The following is a 17,687-nucleotide window of genomic DNA, read 5'->3' on the forward strand; positions in this document are numbered from 1 at the left end:
GTGCTTTAATTAAAGAAATAATATAAAACATGGAAATGGCTTTCAAAATATTTCTTTAATGATTATTTATAGGATTGCCGATGTTGCATTAAATTACATTTTGCTGATTTTTATTACTAAGAACAATTGTACCCTATTGGTACGCTTTCACTTCTATAACAGCAAATTGAGACAGTGCGCTGACTTGAGGGTGGGCAAGTAAAAATAACTGTCAATATATAAAGTATTATATAAGTAACCTGGTAATTGTACAGTACATCTAAACCAGGGCCGTAGCTAGCGGGGGGGGGGGGGGGGGGGGGCAGCTGCCCCCCCCCCCGAAAAAATCCGGAAAGCATTATAAAAACTTAAAGAAAATTCTCTTCTTAACTGTTTAAGGAGTTTTAGACTATTAACTACTTAGTTGCCCCCTCAAACAAAAAATCCTAGCTACGACCTTGTAAACGTTCCACTGACATAGTTATTACGATATTTTTTGTATCAGATGAAAAACACTGTTGCCACAGATCAATCCCTGTTGGTGGTCCCATTAGGCTGTTTCTCGTTCCAGCCAGTGCACCACGACTGGTATATCAAAGGTCGATATCGCACACGTGTTACCGATGTGTGTTATCATAATATTATAAACAAGCATTCTGGGAGTACTGCTAAATCAATACATGTCCCTATCGGGCTCAACCAGTTTATGTATTACCTATGTTAATGGGCCATAACTCTGTAAAACTAAATGGGTAAATTGCCATGAAAGTCAAACTTGATATGTAAAAGTACAAGATAAAACTGTACACAAAATTTTAGCTATGGAAATTCAATTAAAATTCAAACTGTGACATTATGTGTTACCCTGTAGGTCACCATTATTGTATATTGCAATAAAATAAATTTATAAATACCAGTAAATGCAATTATTTGGATTTCACACTTTTATGGACAAATGTGATTCAAGATTAAGTCCCAAATTTATGTAGCCTGTTTTTCCTTATACACACGTGTTTAAGTATTGTAAATGTATGTATTTACATGTGTGCAAGATAAATAAAAAAATGCTTTATAAATTCAGCCCATAATCTTTAAAGTTTACAAAAACTAATATATATTTTTGGTCATAATGTAACTTTGAGACTAACAGTCCTTCTAGATTATGGTAGCCCCATTCCTATGGCTAGTTATATTTAATGTTGGGTTAGTAAATAACTACTATTGCCATGCCCGATGGGTAGTGAAAACCATTTCTCAAATGTTGCAGTTAAGTCTATTTTGTAAATATGAATATCCTACCCCCACCCAAATCCCCCAATGTTACTGTTTTCAAGCTCCATCTTCCTCTTTAGCTGATTTACCTGATTATTTATTATTTAATAAAATTGTATTAACTTAAAGTAAAGTAGGGCTAGTGAATTTTTAAAATTGTGGCTAGTAAATCTTTTAAATCACTAATCCCATGGCTAGTGGATTAAAAAAAATTCTAGCAGCCCTAGACCACCATTTTAAATTATGTACATCAACAAACATAGAATGATAGTAGTTCAAAACATGACTTTTATTGCACACAGATTATAGCATAACTTACAAAAATCATTTTATGTGAACAAAATCTGAGAATATACAAAATGGTAAACTCCTCCGACTCTATCTACAGCACTGAAAGACATTAGTCACGTGATAGTGGAGATGAAACCAAGGCTCATGAGAAGCTACGCTGTAGTTCGCAGGAATAAATTAAATCCTAGAAGCTGTTGTCGTCAAACTTTTAATATCACCATGGTCACCAGTCCTGTAATGAAGAAAATCAAAGCACATGATAAAATAGTATAATGTTATGTGATAACGGATTCACCATAGAATAATACATAACAATTTTCAAATGAACTCTGTTTTATATATGACATGGTTGCCACTGACAAAGCCCCAATCAAACCTAATTGTTTTCAATACAACCAATTATATTTGCATTTTACATTTACATTTCAACTTATTTCCGTGCTTATATCCAATTAAGGTTCAAGCACACTGTCCTGGGCACATACCTCAGCTATCTGGCTTGTCTGTCCAGGACAGTGGGTTAGTTATTAGTGGTTAGTGAGAGAAAAGAGGGTGTAGTGGCCTTACACCTACCCAATGAGTTGTTAAAACTCGCTCTGGGTGGGAGCCGGTACCGGACTGTGAACCCTGTACCTACCAGCCTTATGTCTGATGGCTTAACCATGATGCCACCTTTGTGTTTTGTCCCATAGCATGTAAAGAACAGTGTGTTGGCCCTTCTTATGGGTGTCCCCACCCCAATAAAAATCTAGGCTATGCTAATGATGGTTGCCACAATAAATATATTTCAGAGAAATGTTAAGTTGACAAACATTAAACCATATACCGGTAAGGCTAGAATTTTCAAAACCTGTTTTTCTTAAATACAGCTGTTTAAGCACTGTAATCATACTAAGCTGCATGTGTTTGACAAAATTTTATTAATATACAATGATAAATGCAGATGTTTCATGTCATGTCATGTCATGTCATGTCATAGGGTTTTAGTGCACATTCAGAACAAGCTGTTGTAGTGCATGACAGGAAAGGTGGGGGGAGGGGAGAGGAGGGACCACCTGCACAGGCAGGTGCAAGGGAGCACCAGCAGCCTGATCAAATCGGTAGCAGGTGGGTGTGGGTGGTGGTGGTGCTATGGAATTTGAATGGAGCAGTTAAATGCCAAAGAGAAACGGGTGCGCAATTTTGATTGAGGGAATTTGGCCCAATTTTGAACGGTCAGTCGAAAGGTAAGCAGACGTTTAAAAATACATGTACATATAAGGCTTAAAATATAAAGGGAGGTAATCCTGTAACACATTCAATAATTACGTCTACTGGGCATTCTAACTCAGCACATTTAGTTGAGACAGTATCTCCTGTTTATGTGCCTTATTATATTAGGTGGCCTGGGAAAAAAAACGATAACCCTACTGAATATGGAATTATTTTAAAATATGAGGACTGTAACTTTTATATTTGACACCAATTACCACATGGGTATTTGCCGAACATGTCAGTCCATAGGTCAAATATGTGTTAAAATAGCAACGGATTGACTCATCGTCTGAGAGGAAACCGTTACATTTGACCATTAGCAGACCTGGTCATGAAATTGTTTTAGAGGAGTGATGAATTGCTTCCCTAAATTAGATTATGGGGATCCATGTAAGATATTACACATGTAATGTAAATTCACATGCTAAGGGGAGCTAAAACATGGGCTTTGGTGGTGCTGTGGTTAAGCCATCGGCAGACATAATGCTGATAGGTACTGGGTTCGCATCCTGGTACTGGCTCCCACCCAGAGTGAGTTTTAACGACTCAATGGGTAGGTGTAAGACCACTACACTGACATCTCTCTCATTAACCACTAACCCTCTGTCCTGAACAGACAACCCAGATAGCTGAGTATACATTTACTATACTTAAACACCTGCATTTAAAGTTACATTCTCTGGTTACCATATTATAACATCATGTACAAATGTGAAATACAAGCTCAAATGCACTTTTAAAAAAGTTGTGTGTGTGTGTGTGTTTGCTATGAACGGATATCGTCAAACGTATACGCTTTATTTGTCGCCTGTGCCTCCATAGCTCGGCAAAGCACAAACGATAGCCTGTTGTCAGTTTCAGTTAACACATGCATTTGCCAATTTCAAATTGTAGGGTTCGTCTCAAAAAATTAAAAGAGGAATCTTGCGCTGTACGAAGAACATTCGGTCGAGGATACGGTACTAGAGTCTTTAGTTAAAACCGGTTTGATCTTGACAACATATTATCGACAGTCGTACCTTCCTATTTCAGAATTAATATTTTATAAAGTGTTAGCAGAACTTTCAAAGTTTAGTTTGTATACTAGTAACACATTAATCATGTATATATTTTAAAAATAAAATATACTAAAGTAAACAATGAACGTTTTCACTTCTTAATTTTATGTGTTAAAATCAACAAATTCAAATAAATATTATTTTGTTTGGAAAGGGTAAAGTTGGAGGGGGGGGGGGGGGGGGTTGTTTAACAATATCAAAGATAAAGCATATTGATTTAATAATCATCCGACCCCATACAACCGTAAATAAAATGTGTTGAGTGCATCGTTAAATAAAACATATCCTATCCTTCCTTCCATCTGCTGTTGGATGTCTAACATTTGGTAATTTGTCGAGGTCGAAACCCTTACTTGCCCAAGCTTAAAAAAAATTGAAATGTATTTTTTTAGGGAGCATGGCCTCATATAAACTTCGCTCAACACAGTCTATAACCCCAACCCTGCTGAAATCCCTGCACACGCGCCTTGGAAATCTGCTACATTTGTTTTTAGCAAGGGATCGTTTATATGTACCATCCCACAGAGAGGATATCACATACCATGGTCTTTTTGTATACCCGCCGATGGGGATCGATCCTATACTGACCGTGCATTTCCAAAAAACACCTTTTTAGGTCTAAGTAATGAATAAAAATAACATATATTCTTGAAAAATGTTACGTAAATCGAACACAGTACCCTCAGTACCCCTAGAGCGTTACGTAATTAGTAACACACCCTTACATGTAACGCGTATGCCAACAGCTGGCCACTGTCAAAATTTCAAGGCAAATCTCCCACTCACCGACCCCTGGAAAGGTGTTGTACCATACCTCTATGGATATAAATATGTTTTGGAGATATGAGATGACCCCTCAATCAAGAGTTAAATTTGTTTAAAAATTGCGAAATCTCACGTGATCTCTTGTTGGGGAATTCTATACTTGTGATAAGCCAATGAAAACCGAGATCGGTACGAGCCCGTCAAAAGTGTCCCACTTTCAAAATACTGGCTTTGTTTTTGACCCGGATAAGCCAGCGTAGTGAAACCAATGCGGTGTGCGGCGTCATATATGCACCAAACGTAATGGATTTTCTGTTCTATATGCTTAAATAATAAAAATATTCTAGGGAATGTAGTTTTAAAAAAAACACACCCATTATTTTCACTTATTTTCGTGCTTATAGCCAATTAAGATTCAAGCATGCTGTCCTGGACACACACCTCAGCTATCTGTGCTGTCTGTCCAGGACACACACCTCGGCTATCTGTGCTGTCTGTCCAGGACACACACCTCAGCTATCTGTGCTGTCTGTCCAGGAAACACACCTCAGCTATCTGTGTGCTGTCTCAGTCTGTGCATCTGTCCAGGACACACACCTCAGCTATCTGTGCTGGTCCAGGACAACACCTCAGCTATCTGTGCTATCTGTCCAGGACACACACCTCAGCTATCTGTGCTGTCTGTCCAGGAAACACACCTCAGCTATCTGTGCTATCTGTCCAGGAAACACACCTCAGCTATCTGTGCTGTCTGTCCAGGACACACACCTCAGCTATCTGTGCTATCTGTCCAGGACACACACCTCAGCTATCTGTGCTGTCTGTCCAGGAAACACACCTCAGCTATCTGTGCTGTCTGTCCAGGACACACAACAGCTATGCTGTCTGTCCAGGAAACACACCTCAGCTATCTGTGCTGTCTGTCCAGGACACACACCTCAACTATCTGTGCTGTCTGTCCAGGACACACACCTCAGCTATCTGTGTTGTGTCCAGGACACACCAGTGTTCGAGATTAACAGTATCCTGATATCCCGGGGATACCAGATTTAATTTTGGATACCAGACTTCAAGAACCCAGTATCCCACTGGGATACCATATGATGTTGTTGGTTTTTTTAATCCTGCGTTTTTATTTTTCGCTACACAATGAAAGTTGTCATTTACTGGTGAAGTTAAGTAACAATATTTTCGAGCTCGTACCCAGTCTAATGCTATGCCATAACAATATCTCCCCCCAACTCATACCCAGTCTAATGCTGTGCCATAACAATATCTCCTCCAACTCATACCCAGTCTAATGCTGTGCCATAACAATATCTCCCCCAACTCATACCCAGTCTAATGCTGTGCCATAACAATATCTCCCCCAACTCATACCCAGTCTAATGCTAATGCTATTGTTTTTGTTAGATGTTTCCTCCTTTCAAATTTTATTTGAGATATTGATTCCACATCTGCAGAAAATTGATACAGGTAGGTTTATCATTAATAATGTCAGAATCACTTATAGATTACTGCTAAATATTAATTTATGTTAGTATTATTCAAAAATAGATTCAGTTTGATTGCAAATTTCACGAATTCCGTGATTGTGGCATTGCAATAGACTGAGAACGAGAACAGTGTCGTCCAAATTTGTTACGATGTTATTGATGTTATTTATGAATTTCATTTACGTGGAATACTAAATTCTCAGGTGGGATACCAGATTTTGAAATGTTAGTACCCAACTGGGATACTGCCCCAAATTTTTAATCTCGAACACTGCACACACCTCAGCTATCTGTGCTGTCTGTCCAACATGCTCTGGTTGGAGCCGGTCCCGGTACCGGTGCCTGTACCTACCAGCCTTATGTTCGATGGCCTAACCACGACACCACCGAGGCTGGTTTGACCCATTATACATTTGGCTCAGTAGTACAAATGTAATAAAACCTACCTAAGATGTACGCAGCAATAAGCTTTTGCTGTAAGGACAGGTGAAAATAGTCTGGCAGCTTGGACTCCAGTTCCCCATGAGTGGGCAACATCAGTGCAATGATGCACGCAACAGCAGTGAAGATCACAAGAAAACCAGGACCAGATGCAGAGGTGTGCACTGAAATAAAAACAATAGTCATTCATCAAATGTGTCATTGGTATCGGAGATCAAGCGCCGAAGATGGCGCTGGATTGGCCATGTCATCAGAATGCCTCAAACAGCCCTACCAAGAGTGGCACTCTGATGGATTCCTCTTGGAAAAAGGAAATGAGGAAGACCAAAAGAAACATGGAGGAGGACAGTAGAGAAGGACATTTGAGATGGCAGTCTGAGCTGGGGGCTGCTGGAGAAGCTGGCAAAAGACAGGCAACAGTGGCAATCTCTGGTTACAGCCGTATGTGCTTCTTAGCACGAAGGGGATTAATTAAGTAAGTATTCATCAAATGTATAATATATACTAGCTTCGGTAGTGTCGTGGTTAAGCCATCAGATATAAGGCTGGTAGGTACAGGGTTCGCACTCCGGTACCAGCTCCCACCCAGAACGAGTTTTAACGACTCATTGGGTAAGTAAGAGTATACTGGTGGCACCTAAGTCTGCGCACCTAAGCATTTGTGTGATATTTTTATGTTAAAATCTTTCTTTAAAAATATTTGTTTCACTGCCTCAGTACAATGGAACAATAAACGTGTTACTACTGAAAGTTATTTTAATTTTAATGTTTTTAAACTCAAGTAATGAGCGCATTTTTAGTGGGACCCCCCTGTATATACTGGCCTGCATGACGGCAGATAAGTCTGCGCAGCAAACATTAAAACAACCACTTCTGTCGCTGATGTTTACAGAAATAGCAAACAAATAACGAATCCGACTTTTTGTAAGTGCTAAACAACAAACATTTCCTGTTATAGTCTGTTTCAGAAACATTTAGATTATGCAAATGAGATAAATATAAATGGTGTTCCATGCTCCTTAGTTTGGACAACACAAAATGACAATATAAAATAGGCAATGTCAAAAAATTTGATCCTTATTCAACAAAAGTTGTCTGTTATTAACTGTAAATGAGCACAAATAGTGTTCGTTAGACATATAGGACAATCAATGATTATTTTGAAACAGACTATAGCTAAAATAGGCCATGCTGTAAGTGCAGAATCAAAATCTGTGTGCATCCATTTTGCATTGTGTCACTTAAAGGGAAATTCAAAGTATACTTGGATGTTTATGTTAACAGATAAAATAAAACATTCATTTCATTTATGGATTCATAAATTACAATAAGGTATGTAAGGAAGCTTCTATGTAAACTTGTGTAAGTTCATATACAAGGATGATCTTTACAACATTGACAGACACATATTGACAGGTGATACAAAAACACGTTGATCGAGGCTGACAAAAGTATATTTTTAGTGCATTAATTCAGAGGGTTTTTTCAATCAAATTGTTATCTACCAGTTTTATACATATATTCACAATAAAGATGTGTTGTTTTAACAACGGTTTTATGAATTAAATTAATGTTGTTTGTTTGTTTACGAACATACCCCAACACTTGTTTCAAGACGTAATGTAACATAATTAATGTGCGCAGACTTTTGTGCCGCGCAGACTAAGGTGACATGAGTGTACCACTACACTCTCTTTTCTCTCACTAACCACTAACAACTAACCCACTGTCCTGGACAGACAGTCCAGATAGCTGAAGTGTGTGCCCAGGACAGCGTGCTTGAACCTTAATTGGATATAAGCATGGAAATAAGTTGACATGAAATGAATCAAATGTATGTCGGTATATCCTATGAAATTGAAAATAATTTAGATGTATGTGAAACAAACATAATGTACAGTGAAACCTCTCAAAACCGTAATTCCCCCAAAACCAGACATTTTTAAGGTTTTTTTTTTTAAATCAGTACAGAATTTAACCTCCCTAAACCAGATACCTCTTATAACCAGACATTTTATTTGGTCCTGAGGGTGTCCAATTTAGAGGGGTTTTACTGTATATAAAACAAGTAGTAGTATATCCAATGAAATATCCACTACAAGCCATCTCCCACCACGTCACTAAAAATATATTTAAACTACATTACAAAATCCCAATAATATAGCACTAAACTATCCACCACATTTATTTTGAACAAAATAAGTCTACAATTTGCATTTTAGAGTATCTCCCACTTTGTATTTTTATAAAAATAAACAAAAATAAAAACCTCCCAACTATCCACATTTTTTGCTGGGGTGGACAGACAAAAAAAACAAAAAACAATGTAAACAATTAAAAAATATGTATGTGTTCTTAGTCAAATTGACTCACATTTTTGTTTTCATCTAGCAAATGTTAGTTGTATTCTGGTAGATAACAATCCTATTGGGAGCAATGCTTAAACTCAACCCCTGCTATTAAGAAATTTAATGTCTACGGAAAAAAACATGCTATGGAAACAAACAAAAAATTAACATAGTCCATAGCAGCCCTCAGAATAAAACTATTTTTAAAACCCCCGCACCACCATAAAGAAAGTGTTAACGAAATTTCGCCTCTGGTGTAAAGGGAACATGTTCCTCGCAAATTTGTACAACTACAGCTATGGAGAATTAAAAAACTGCACAGCAATCTCCATAGCACTGTCGACTGCAGTGGGTAATTGCAGGGGTTGTAAACATGTACTTGAGATATTTCTCAAATGTATTACGTGACTTGTTTCACTGTTATAATAATCGTTTTTCTTACCCTGTCCATGTTTTGCAGCCACTGACTGGCCCTCTGCTGGCAAAGACATTTGTTTCGGTAGACTTTTAAAGTCGTCATCACACTGCGAAACAGCCTCTCTGTGTGGGAGGAGGACAGATGTAATATCTTTGCTTCCTGAGAAAGAAAAAGAAGAATGAAATTCATCTTGTTAGGGAGTGATCCAGCTCAGTTGGTAGAACACTCACCTGAGGTTGAAACGTCAACAATCAGCAATCAGCAATGCCGAGGAGATTGCCGCAGAGTTTTTAATTCTTCACAGCACTTTTTTGCCTTTGATTATATTTTGTGTTTTTTTCAATGGCAAGTTTTTTTGGCAAAATTTTCATAATTGCAGGTGTTGAACGTCTCAGTGAAGACATTCTCAGATTATTTTTTTTCCCCATACCAACCAATGCACCACGACTACATATCAAAGGCTGTGGTATGTGCTGTTCTGTCTATGGGATATAAGTGCTGCTAATGGAAAAATGTAGCAGGTTTCATCCACTTTACTTACAGTGACTCAGTCTAAGACACATTTTTGACATCCAGTAGTCGATGATTAGCAAATCATTATCAATGTGTTTTAGAGGGGTCATTTAACACCACCACTAGAACACAATGATTAATTTAATCATTTGATCATTCTGAAAGTAGTCTTCAGAAAAAAACCAATATATTTTTCTGTTAGCAGCAAGAGATCTTTTATGCATGCACTTTCCCACAGACAGGACAGAACATACCACAGCCTTTGATAAAAAAAAGTCATGGGGTACTAGTTGTGATGGGTGAAAAAACAAAACAGAAAACCATGGGGCCATCAAGAGGATTCGATCCTATGACCCATGCACCTAAGGCAAGCATTACAGAGCTGGATCCCACCCTTCGTATTATCCATTTCAGTTCATTAATTTTTATCGAATAAATGCTTGACAGAATTAATGGCATGGCTAACCGACCTCTTACCACATTTCAACATTATGCCATCCCTGATCGGAACATAGCTGTACGGGCTCTCAATTTTGTAGGGAGGGGGCAGGCTGGCTTTTGCCAGAATTAAACAAAAAAGCTTGAATCTGGATTTAACAACATTTATTCATACTAGCGTTACTACCAAACAGCTATATACGGTTGCAAACGAATCACTAGACATTTTTACATGGATTACAACTAATTTGGAGGGTAGAATGAAGGAAGTACATGGTAAAAAGGTATCAGGTTAGCACATTTTGTCCGAATATCTATAATGTTTGCCCGAATTTGAGGTTTTGCTCCAGCACTAGGGGACAGTTGCCCGTTCCCCCGTTTCATATACTTATGGATCTGAATGTAGTGGGGGGGGGGGGGGGGGGGGGTGTGTGTTAGATACCATATTACGTGACCACAGCTTACCAAGAATTTTCTTTTTACCATGTTCAGACATCTGAATACGGAACTTGTCTTTGACTCCTTCATTATTTATCCTGATGTCCAAATATCGTATTACTCTGAAATAAAATATTTTGCTTCTTTTAATCAACACTAGAAATACTGTTCAGAGTTTCAATGTCTTTTCGAACTGATAATTAATGAAATTCTACACATATTTTTCTTTACTTTTTTCTTTTCTTTTCTATACCATTTTCAAATAACAAAATTTTGAAATGCTTGTCTACGCCAATTTTGAACCTACATACAGCAATTTTAAATCAGCAACTTTTGTAACAAATATAAAAACCAAAAATTATCCCATCCAGGGTTTCTGCCAGAGGGTAAAATGGGTATGGCGCCATACCCAGATTTTTTTGGCACTTTATTTTTTATTTTTTTTATCTAAAATTAATTACTCTTTATCATTAAATTATGTATGATTTTCTTAACCCTAACCCTAAACATAACCCACTTTCTTTCTGGGGGAGGCCCCCACACCCCTTGTTGCCTGTGGTTGCATTCAATTCCACAGCGCCATACCCAAAATTTTCCCTCTAGCAGAAACACTGCCGTAAACTGATGGCAATAATTTGTATCCAGTGGCAAAAAACTATCATCAGTGACGTCCCTGACCTACGAAAATGTGTATATACGTACGTAGGACAACAGCAGTTACTGTTTGTGCTATCATTAAGTTCAAATCCAGCACTACTGCAACTCACATGTCAACACAGCACTGTGGACGGATGGTGCCCTCAGAGTCGACAACAGTATACTTCTTGGGAGTCGTACTCAACACTGAAACATACATGATTAGTTTGATAAAACTTTTACAAGAAAATTCACAATTGAAACACTAACTTGTGTATAGCTATATGTGTGGTAGTTCTGGTGTGTGTGTCTGTGTAATATGTGTGTGTCTGTGTAATGTGTGTGTGTGTCTGTGTAATATGTGTGTCTGTGTAATGTGTGTGTCTGTGTAATATGTGTGTGTGTGTCTGTAATAAGTGTGTGTGTGTCTGTGTGAGTGAGTGTGCTGAATGTGCGAATGTATGCCTGTGTGTGTGTGTGTGTGTGCACACGCATGCGTGTGCTGAATGTGTGTGAGTGTATGCCTATGTGTGTGGTGGGGGGGGGGGGGGTGTATTCGTTTAGATGCACTTTTCCTCAGACAGGACATTACATACCATGACTCTTGACACACCAGTCGTTGGGCACTGGTTGAAATGGAAAACTAAGACAATGGATCTGCCAAGAAGGGTTGATCCTATGACTCAAGTGCCTCAAGCGAGTGCTCTACCAACTAAATTCGATTCAGTCCCCAATCATGTGCTATTCAGTGCATATAAAAGATCTCTTGCTACTAATGGAAAAATATTGCTAGTTTCCTCTCTACGAGTCAAAATATATGTCAAAATACATGTCAAAATATATGTCAAAATACATGTCAAAATTATCAAATGTTTGACATCAATAACTGATTAAACAACAACAACAAAATAAAAACATTTAAAAATAATAAACACACGGTCTAAAAGCAGATGTATCCTAAATAGCCTGCAAAATTAGCAGGATTCTGTACTTCCATAAATCTTAGATTTTGGGTCAGCAGCATAAGATTAATAGATGAAATCTTAAAATATTTACATTACATCATTTTATCATATCCGTGGAGATTTCCTTTAAAACAAAATTTAAACATTTAATGTTTGATAAAGATGATATTATTGTATAGAAAAAAAACACATATTATGTGAGACCTTTGAACTTGAGTGCATAGTCATATGGGTTGTACAGCGTTAGCACTTGCTTGTGTGATGACTGGTCATCGGAGTAGAAAGTCAGAGCACTCGGGAACACGAATATCGGGAGTCGCCCATCGCCTAACTGTGGGCCAGGCAAACCCTGCATCCCGACATCAGTCTACGCCACATCGGTTTTCATACACAGCTTCGTTAATGAAATCTGACAGACGAAAACAACAAAGCAAATAATAAATTAGTGAGTCAGGGAACATTTTGTTCAGTATCGCGTAGACATTCACTAAACCTAAATTTTTAAAGATTAAACAGTAGTTGCTAATCAATTTTCAACTGACAGGAAATATCGCTAATATAAAAATTTAAAAGAAAATTTATATTCCCTTTGATTGAGTGATTGAATAAGTGAGTGAATGAATGAATGAATGAATGAATGAATGAATGATTGAACATCACCCCATATCTAAAAACATACCATCTATTATAAAATATTATAATATTATAATAGTTGTTAAAGATTGTTTCACAACTGAATACATGAGGAGGAAAACAATTTTATATAACAAATATGCATTGGAGTGGGCAGGGCGCAAAACCACAAGGCATAAAATAATCATAATTGTAATGCTGCTCATGTGATCAATTCTAGAACAGTCCTGATAACATAGACTGAAAATAATCAGTGCCAATCTTCTATTTAAATCTGAAAGAATTATAAATATGTCATATACATATATTTTACATCAGTCGAGAAGGGCCGTTCCCATTACCACATGTCAAGATAGTCAACTACAGTACTTAATTCTCCAGATTTCTTTGTTAAACAATCATTCACCCCTAAATTATTCAAAAATAAGAATATCAGTACACTGGGAACAGTGCCATTAATGAATAGCACAGTATTAGGGCACTTGTGAAGGAACTTTAGTGTAAAAAAAAGAAAGAAATGTTTTATTTAACGACGCATTCAACACATTTTATTTACAGTCATATGGCGTCAGACATATGGTTAAGGACCGTACAGATTTTGAGAGGAATCTCGCTGTCGCCACTACATGGGCTACTCTTTCCGATTAGCAGCAAGGGATATTTTATTTGCCTTCCCACAGGCAGGATAGCACAAACCATGGCCTTTGTTGAACCAGTTATGAATCACTGGTCGATGCAAGTGGTTTACACCTACCCATTGAGCCTTGCAGAGCACTCACTTAGGGTTTGGAGTCGGTATCTGGATTAAAAATCCCATGCCTCGACTGGGATCCGAACCCAGTACCTACCAGCCTGTAGACCGATGGCCTAACCACGACGCCAGTAAAACTTTAGTGTAATAATAATGAGAATTGTCAACTTGACGGGTATCATAATCACAGAGGGGCGAGGCACAGACCAGTGGTACAGCGCTCGATTGATGTGCGGTTGGTTTGGGATCGATCCCCGTCAGTGGGCCCATTGCACTATTTCTCGCTCCAGCCAGTGCACCATGACTGGTATATCAAAAGCCGTGGTATGTACTACCCTGTCAGTGGGATGGTGCATATAAAAGATCCCTGGCTGCTAATCAAAAAGAGTAGCCCATGAATTGGCGATAGTGGGTTTCCTCTCTCAAATATTATATCTGTGTGGTCCTTAACCATTTGTCTGATGCCATATAACCGTAAATAAAATGTGTTGAGTGAGTTGTTAAATAAAACATTTCATTCTTTCTTTTGTAATCATAGTTACTACCAACATTTGAGAGAAGACTAGGTGATAATGATGCGACTGAGAATAGGCCACTGTAGACTCAACTACCACATGTATACCAAATTCCAAGTGAGAAACAGTGGAACCTGCCAGTGTGGTACAGCATCCATGACTGTGGAACATTTCCTGCAACATTGTCCCACCTACCAGAACCAGAGAAAAGCAGTCTGGCCTTCAGATGAACCCCTGAAGGAGAAACTCGGAATATAGCAGCTTTTGTTCGAGCCACTGGGTTCCTGTCTGAGCGTACGATGAAGAAGAAGAAGAAGAAGAAGAATCATAGGTTACCAGACACTATGCTATTTCAGTGCCTGAGAATTATTCACAATATAACTGAAAATACGTGCATGTATGCAGGAAACCAGCAATGTAAATATGAGCCTGCTGTTGACAACAACTTAATCACTGATTTAGTGTTTATAGATAATCCACAAAATGTGTGTACGAGGGTTCGGGATGACAGGTATTAATAAGAAATGTTTGGCTGAGGTGGGGGTTCAAGATTTGATTATGTTTCCATGCAGAGGGGGTATGCATGTAGGAGGATGCCAGATCTAGGATTTTAAGCATATTTTACAGGGGCAGTCTCATAGTTCCTTCATGACAAAAAAACAACTTATTATTAATATTATTTTATCTTGTGAAATGTAAACATTATATCTGAATTACATGCTCACAAAAAACATACATCCAAATAACTTCTTTTACAATAAATTTGTTTATTTATATTTTTGCAATCCAATAAAGCAACCATCAGGTTAACACATCTTGTTACAGTTTGATTTTCAATTGCATTTTCATAGTGATATAAAAACTGGCTACTAAATAATAAGTATATACTTACTATATTAATGGATGAACAATGCATTTTATTTTTTTACTTTATATTTTTCACTATGAAATTTCAAGGAAATCACAGTTTACATCCTGTGGCAACACATCAAATTACAATTCTGATAATATTATTCAGTCCTCTGAGATTTGAAAACCTGTATAACCCAGTAATAGCTTATCCAGTTCCTTTTTGCATAACCTGTTATGTTCACTTAAATAAAAATACAAAAATAAACAGGTTAATCAAAATTAAATTTGTGTGAGCAGTGCATGAGTCAAAACTGTCATTCTGACAATTTTCAGAGGTCATGTTATGGAATTAATTATGAAAGATTATTAGTCTAACTGTTGTATGCATTAATTTGTAGTTATTTATGGCAAACACGTAAAAATTGAAAAATATGGCACTGCACCTTTAAGTATCGTCCCTTATAAATTGTTCTTTGTTGTCCACACAAAGCATATGATTTGTTTTGAACCCTTAAATCATTATAAATGTCTGACTGGAATACTTATTATTAAAATATTTATCAAAATATATTTTACAACAAAACCTGCAACAGTGGAGATAAATTCCTGAATCATTTTGAACGACATAAATTATTTGTACTATTCTGGGGTATCATTTAACGAGTTTAGCTTACAACTAAACGGATGATGTTTACATCTGTATTTATTATCTAAGATTTATTATTATCACACATACACAATAATTTTCAATTCTGCGGTCAATAAATGTCAAAGCAACCATAAGAATGTCAAAATTATTTTTACAATTCCTGTCAAACATACAAATATCATTGTTTACCTCAGGTTTTCTTCCAAGATGCTGGGTAAAAACATTTGTTGGCAGCTTTATTCTTCTTCAAAACAAACTACTGATCCAGATTACGGTAAGTCGGTCAAAACGCAAGCTGGATGTGCTAAAATTAGTTCATGATCCTATCAGCTGTCTGCTTTGTTTTGTATTTTGTTATGCTCTGCGTAAAACGTCATCAATATTGATTATTGCATTAAACGTCACCAGACAGGCACATTGTTAATTTAGAGTTAGAGTAACCTCCAAAGTTATAATTAACGACACCACTAGATCGCATTGATCTATTAACCATCGGTTATTGGATATCAAATTTTTGGTAATTCTGACATATAGTTTCAGAAAGGAAATGCGCTACATTGTTCCATTAGTAGCTAGGGATCTTTTATAATTATGCACCATCCCACAGACAGGATATCATCACAATCATGCACATACCACGGCCTGTGCCACCAGTCATGGTGTATTGGCTGGAACGATATCAAAGTAACGAATTCTTAAGTATATTTTTAATATTTAAACATTGAGAATCACTGGCGTAGGAAGCGGGGGGAGGGGGACATGTCTCCTCCATTTTTCAGATATTTTGCATTATATTTGCTTTATAATAGTGTAAAAGTCAGTGTGTAAATATAAAAGTGTGCCCCCCCCCCCCCCCCCCCACACACACACGTTTTGGCACCTTCCTATGCCACTGAGAATAGATCGTCAACCGCGGATCCCCACATGAGTGCATACACATTACATCAGTGTGTCATCAGTGTGTGGTAGCAATAGGCATGTGTTCAGGAATAGGCCTATATGCAAGGGGGTGTCTAGACTGTGGCAGTTAAAGTTTCGGGGGAGGTGGGAGATGGGGGGGGGGGGTGTACGTCAAGCCCTGTTCTTCCGGAAAATACATATTTAAAAAAATAGCTTGAGCAGGAAGGCTGACCCCTGAAACACCTTGAGCCTGAAGCATGTCGATATAGTGTACTTATCTATATATACCTACGTACAGTGCAACAGTATGCGCCCAGGACACCGTGCTTGAACATTAACTGGATAAAAGTACGAATGAAATGAATGAATGAATGGATTTGCTCAATGTTTCAGTCTCCGTGGTGTAGTGGCTAAACCATCGGACATAAGGCTGGTAGATACTAGGTTCGCAGCCCGGTACTGGATCCCACCCAGAGCGAGTTTTAACGACTCAGTGAATACATAGGCCTAGGTGTTAGACCACTATGTACCGGTTTTTCTCTCACTAACAACTAACCACTAACCCACTGTCCTAGACAAACAGCTAGCCCAGATAGCTGATGTGTGTTTCCAGGAGAGTATGCTTGAACCTTAAGCACGAAAACAATTTGAAATGAATGAATAATGTCTCGGTGGCAGATTGGTATTGGGCGGCTCATGTGATCAGTGGGATATACCTGGAATTCTTGCATTTGGGGCCCAACCGCCTTTCAGCCCCATGGGCTGCAGAACTGGGGTGAGGGTTCCAGGGCCTCGCCTGTTTCCCCGTTACTGTACTCACAAAGCTTGAATGCAGTGTTTTAACACCTCAAATTGTTATTTTCCTCGGGGAAGCATATTTCCGAACTTCCTGACAAGTTTGGACCTTTAAAATACCTATATTTCCATCTCCGCAGACCACCGAACTGACAGTGCCCCCCCCCCCCCCCCCCCCAACACGCTTTCAACCACACTCAGCGGGCCCTAACTTTAAATTCATAGATCTAGATGTAAATAAAATATAACATCTTATGTAACACGTGAGTGAGAAACTATG

At 38.0% G+C, this 17,687-nt stretch overlaps 1 protein-coding gene across 1 annotated transcript; it reads right to left on the bottom strand.

Annotated features, from left to right (window-relative positions):
- Positions 1 to 1,521: 1,521 nt before the first annotated feature.
- On the bottom strand, positions 1,522 to 16,073 carry LOC121373430 (motile sperm domain-containing protein 1-like). The gene is made up of 7 exons (XM_041500086.1): positions 15,902 to 16,073; positions 12,517 to 12,721; positions 11,479 to 11,554; positions 10,739 to 10,833; positions 9,347 to 9,481; positions 6,562 to 6,720; positions 1,522 to 1,774 (listed from the first exon to the last, which is right to left on the bottom strand). The coding sequence occupies exons 2-7, from the start codon at positions 12,665 to 12,667 to the stop codon at positions 1,743 to 1,745; spliced, it is 648 nt and encodes a 215-aa protein (XP_041356020.1). The 5' UTR covers positions 12,668 to 12,721; positions 15,902 to 16,073; the 3' UTR covers positions 1,522 to 1,742.
- Positions 16,074 to 17,687: the final 1,614 nt, after the last annotated feature.

The sequence above is a fragment of the Gigantopelta aegis genome, chromosome 1 (assembly GCF_016097555.1).
Source record: "Gigantopelta aegis isolate Gae_Host chromosome 1, Gae_host_genome, whole genome shotgun sequence".
In the NCBI taxonomy this organism is placed as follows: Eukaryota; Metazoa; Mollusca; class Gastropoda; order Neomphalida; family Peltospiridae; genus Gigantopelta; species Gigantopelta aegis.